This window comes from Tupaia chinensis, unplaced genomic scaffold (genome assembly GCF_000334495.1).
Source record: "Tupaia chinensis unplaced genomic scaffold, TupChi_1.0 Scaffold144346_1, whole genome shotgun sequence".
Taxonomy (NCBI): domain Eukaryota; kingdom Metazoa; phylum Chordata; class Mammalia; order Scandentia; family Tupaiidae; genus Tupaia; species Tupaia belangeri.
In genome coordinates, this window is record NW_006204205.1 from 3,811,041 (window position 1) to 3,815,358 (window position 4,318).

General features: G+C 52.5%; 1 protein-coding gene across 1 annotated transcript in view; it reads right to left on the reverse strand.

The window, feature by feature from the left end:
• IL4 (interleukin 4) overlaps positions 1-1,994 on the reverse strand; it is a 10,220-nt gene extending 8,226 nt beyond the window's left edge. The window contains exons 1-2 of the mRNA XM_027767650.1: positions 1,860-1,994; positions 1,538-1,585 (exon numbers count right to left, since the gene is read on the reverse strand). Coding sequence (XP_027623451.1) covers positions 1,538-1,585; positions 1,860-1,994 — 183 coding nt within the window. The remainder of the gene's footprint in view (positions 1-1,537; positions 1,586-1,859) is intronic.
• Between the last annotated feature and the right edge of the window lie 2,324 nt (positions 1,995-4,318).

Consider the following 4,318-nt stretch of genomic DNA (forward strand, 5'->3'; position numbering starts at 1 on the left):
GTGTGTGGTGAGGGAGCGGCGTGAGAGTGGAGGAAAGACAAGCCAGTAACGGGAGGGTAAGGTGCGGGGGTCCCCCCAGGTGTGGAGTCATGGAGTGTGAGAGTTCCCAACCACTGGCCTCTCCTTCCACGCATTGTGTCTCTGCCGTCAGCCTCTGTAATCAGGGACACGTCATCTTGCAATAACACTTGCCATGAACTCAAAGGCAGGTTCCAACCAACTGCCAAGGTAACTTTCATGTTCTCACATGTGGAAACAGGCACAAAGCGGAGTGAAGGAGACTTGCAGGGGCCGGGCCGCTAACTAATGTCATCACTAGGGCCGAGGCCCACAGGCTGTCTCGCTTGCAGACCGTCGGCCCTTTCCCCGGGGCTGGTTCCCAGTGCCGGCCCCTTCCTGAGGCCTTGGTAGGCCTCAGCGGTGCGGTGGCCTCGGCAGGACCCAGAGCACAGGCGGTGGGAGGTACTGTCTGGGTTGGGAGGACATGGAGATAGATTTTAGATATACCTTGCCCTTCAAAATCTCATCTTCATCTTTTATCAAACATCTAGAATAATCTTTAATGAAGCAAGGCAGCTCAGATACACGCAGGACAGGACCTTCCTCCTGAACAGGACGGGCCTTGGTTATGGCCCGAGCGCTGAGACGTGACCCGCCCGATGCAAGGGCTTCTCTCCCGGCCAAGTCACCCTCTCTAGTGCCCGTGGAAAGCAGGTAATTCGGAGACCACTGGTACATCGAAGCTTTGGGACTTTCATTCTCAGTTGTGTGTTTCCATGAAAACAGGAACTGAAGTGCACAAAGCTATCGATCTGGCAGTTGTCATGTGTTTGTCAGAGAAAATGCACTATCAGCTGTCAAATCTATCTCCTCCCACTGCACAGAGGGGCGGGGGTGAGAGCGCGGGAGGCAGAGGCCAGAAGCAGGGATGTGTGGGGCAGGACACCGAAGCAGGACCGCGCTGGGCCAGGATGGCATGGAGTCTGGAAGGGCAGAAGGGCAGAGCAAGCTGGGGGTCTCCAGACTCCCAGCCCCCGAACGCAGTGGTCTGCAGTGACCAGGCTGTGGAAGAGGGACTCTGGAGACACCGTTCTGTTGCCATAGGAAGTCTCTTAGACAAAATGAAAGCTCCTTCTACCTGTAATCTCAATATCTGTTTTTGTGAGAGTGTTTGGTTTTTCCGAAATGTATGGGCCAAAAAACTTCTCTGATTCACCAGGCACGTATGGAGTCTCTTCCATGTTCCGGGGCTGATGCCAAGGCTGCGTAAAACCCTGAAGAGCTCTTCCCAGGCCACAACCTGAGTTAGGCTTACAGCATCCAAACTTTTTATTACGCATTTTTTCAATCAAGTGAAACCGGAAACACCAAAACTTAAGAGTCAAAGATCAGAATTCTCATTCTTTGAAACTATCTAATGTCTGTGGTTCCCTGGGGCCTGCTCATTCCCATGAAAGAAGTCTCTCAATCAGATATTTGTGGATGGCTCTCTCCCCAGCCACCCACCTGCCACAGCAACCACGGGACAGCGTCTTACCTTGGATGCGGCAAAGATGTCTGCTACGGTCACCTCGGTGCACAGAGTCTTGGCCCAGGCAGAAACGAGAAAGGAAGAGACAAGAGTTAACCTCCAAGTGGATGGAGAAACCCTCTTTGAGCTCCTCTCTCTCCCTCAGACTGGGAGAGCTTCCTCCAACCTCTCAGACAAGAGAATGGCACGAGGGGTGTCTTGCTAAGCTCCTGTCCTGCCACCAGCCACCAGCTGCAGCGTCCCTAGCCATCACATTCTTCTCATGGTCTATCAATACCCACAGCCTCACCAAAAGATAGGAAGAGATGGTGCCAGATAGCGTGCTCACCTTGCTCGCTGTGAGGATGTTCAGAGTTTTGATGATCTCTACTAAGGCCTTATCGCATCTGCGTCTGTGGACAGAGTGGCTGGCACACGCCAGCAGGCAGAGCAGGGCGGGCATCAGTCGGGAGACGAGACCCATTAATAGATCTCTCTTTGCAGTGACAACGTGAGACAATTAGTTTATCAGGGGACGCTAACGATGCATTTCTGACAAAGATATCTCTATATATAGATTTAAAATTGCTGAAACGGAGGGAAAATGAGTTTACACTGGAAATTTTCATTACACCAGATTGTCAGTTGTTGGGGGCCAATCAGAGCCTTTCTTCCAGGAGACAAAAATGCCTCACAGAAACAGGTAAAATGTTCCTGTGAAATCAGACCAATAGGAAAATGAAACCCTTTTTTAAAATTAACTACAAAGTTTCAGAATAGGAAATTACACCATGATTTGCTCTGTAGATTAATCTTATCAGCTTGGGGTGGCTGCTGGCTTTTTGCTTTCCATAGGAGGAGGAGGCCACAGGTGTCCGAGTTTGTTGAGTGCAGTCCTCCTGGGGAAAGATAGAGTAATATCAAGAAAGTGTGACTTGAGTAGTGTCTCACCCTGGCTTCTTCCAAGTATGCGTGACAGCCTGGAAACTCCTGCCGTGGAAAAGCTGATCTGGGCTGTTCACCTGGTGAAGGAGAACAGTGGGCACGCTCGCTCCTGTCCCGGCGCTGAGGCGTGCTGGCCCTCCTTGTCCAGTCTAGAAGGTCAGGTAGCACCAGGTGGGGCCTAGTCTGGGTCCCAGCAGGTCACTAGAGTCTCTTCCAAGAAGGAGGCCCTGGGCAAGGTGTGTCTATCCTGAGGTTTTAGGACTGATTGCTTTAAAAATGGAATTTAAACACATCCTCAGCGAATTAGGCAAAAGTCACAATCTCACCAATTTACACAGCACCCCCTCTGTCAGGGCCCCACCACCCACCTGCTGTTTTCATCGAATTCATGTGGACTCGGACACCTGTGGCCTCCTCCTCCTATGGAAAGCAAAAAGCCAGCAGCCACCCCAGCCCACCGCCTCACCCCACCATTTGCTCAGATGCCTGGGGCTCTGTGTCCCCATCTCCCTCACAACTCTCCCCCACCTCTGGAGGAAGGGACCCGGGGCCCTGGTGTCCCCATTGCTCTGTCCTCCTGGGGTCTTCCCTCTCCAGTTCCCATCCCTTTGTTTCTGACCTCCCTACTCCTTCCCTCTGATCCCATAGAAATGTTGGTTAAGACGGTTCCTGTGTTTCGGACCTTTTTCCCCCTATTATTTTTATTTCTTTAATTGACAAATCAAAATGGTATGTATTGTAACCAGCAGATGGTGTAATGGTTACGTTGCTGGACTCCCACCTAGTCGACCACAGTTGGAGCCCCGTGCATGCCCCAAATCCCGGAGAATGGAGGAGGAGAAGGATTGTGAGGTGGCATTTCCCCTGGGGGGTGATTTCTCACTTTCTGTCTCTCTGGCAAGCACACATGTCCTACAGCAAAACTCTCTTTAAAAAGACAAGTGTATGTTCATGGTTTACAACATCATGTTTGGGAGTTTGTTAACTGTGGGCTGGTAAAGTCACACTGACTCCCACATGCATTACTGCACGTACTGCTCGTTTACCTGTGCGGGAATGCTTAAAAGCGAGTGGTTTTTAAGTAGATGGTGCATCGTGATTAACCGCAGTCCCCGTCTCGCACCGTGGCCCCCCCTCCTCTCTGACGGTTTGTGTACTTTAACCAACAGCTTCCCATCCCCCTCCTCCTGGTGACCGCCACTCCACTCCACTTCTCTGAGTGTAGCATCTTGAGATCCTCGTCAACGATCACGCGATACTTGTCTTTCTGTGTCTGGCTCATTCCCCTCGGCATCATGTCCTCCAGTTCATCCACGCAGTTGCAAATGGCAGGGTGTCCTTCTCCGCTAAGTCTCCGTAGTCCACCGCGGTGTACAGCCATGGCTCTTGGCACATGTCGTGAGCTCCGTGGAGGACAGAATGTGGTCATTGTACCAGGAAGGTCCTTACGCCAGATCCTTCCACTGGGCTGAGATGAGGCTGGTGAGCTCACGGGGTGTTCCCGCGCCCGCTCCCTGGAGTTGAGCCAAACATCACAGGCCGAGGGCACAGCCCTCTGGGAGACTGCCCTGCCTTCGGGCACCAGCCCATTTCAGGTCCCTGGCCCACTCTTACTTCTGACAAACACTACAAATGTGGACGTTCCCGCTGCCCCCTCAGTTCAACAACTTGCTGGAATGACGCACAGAACTCAGCAGGGCGCTGTACCGAAGGCTGCACTTTTCTTACAGTCAGAGGGTATGCGTCGGAACCAGCTAGGGACACGGCGTTTAAACGACCAGGCGACCACACGGGATGTTCCAGGTTTGCGTCTGGAGACCTCCCAGGGTGTCCTGGCCCATGAACTAGGGCTGGCTGGAGCTG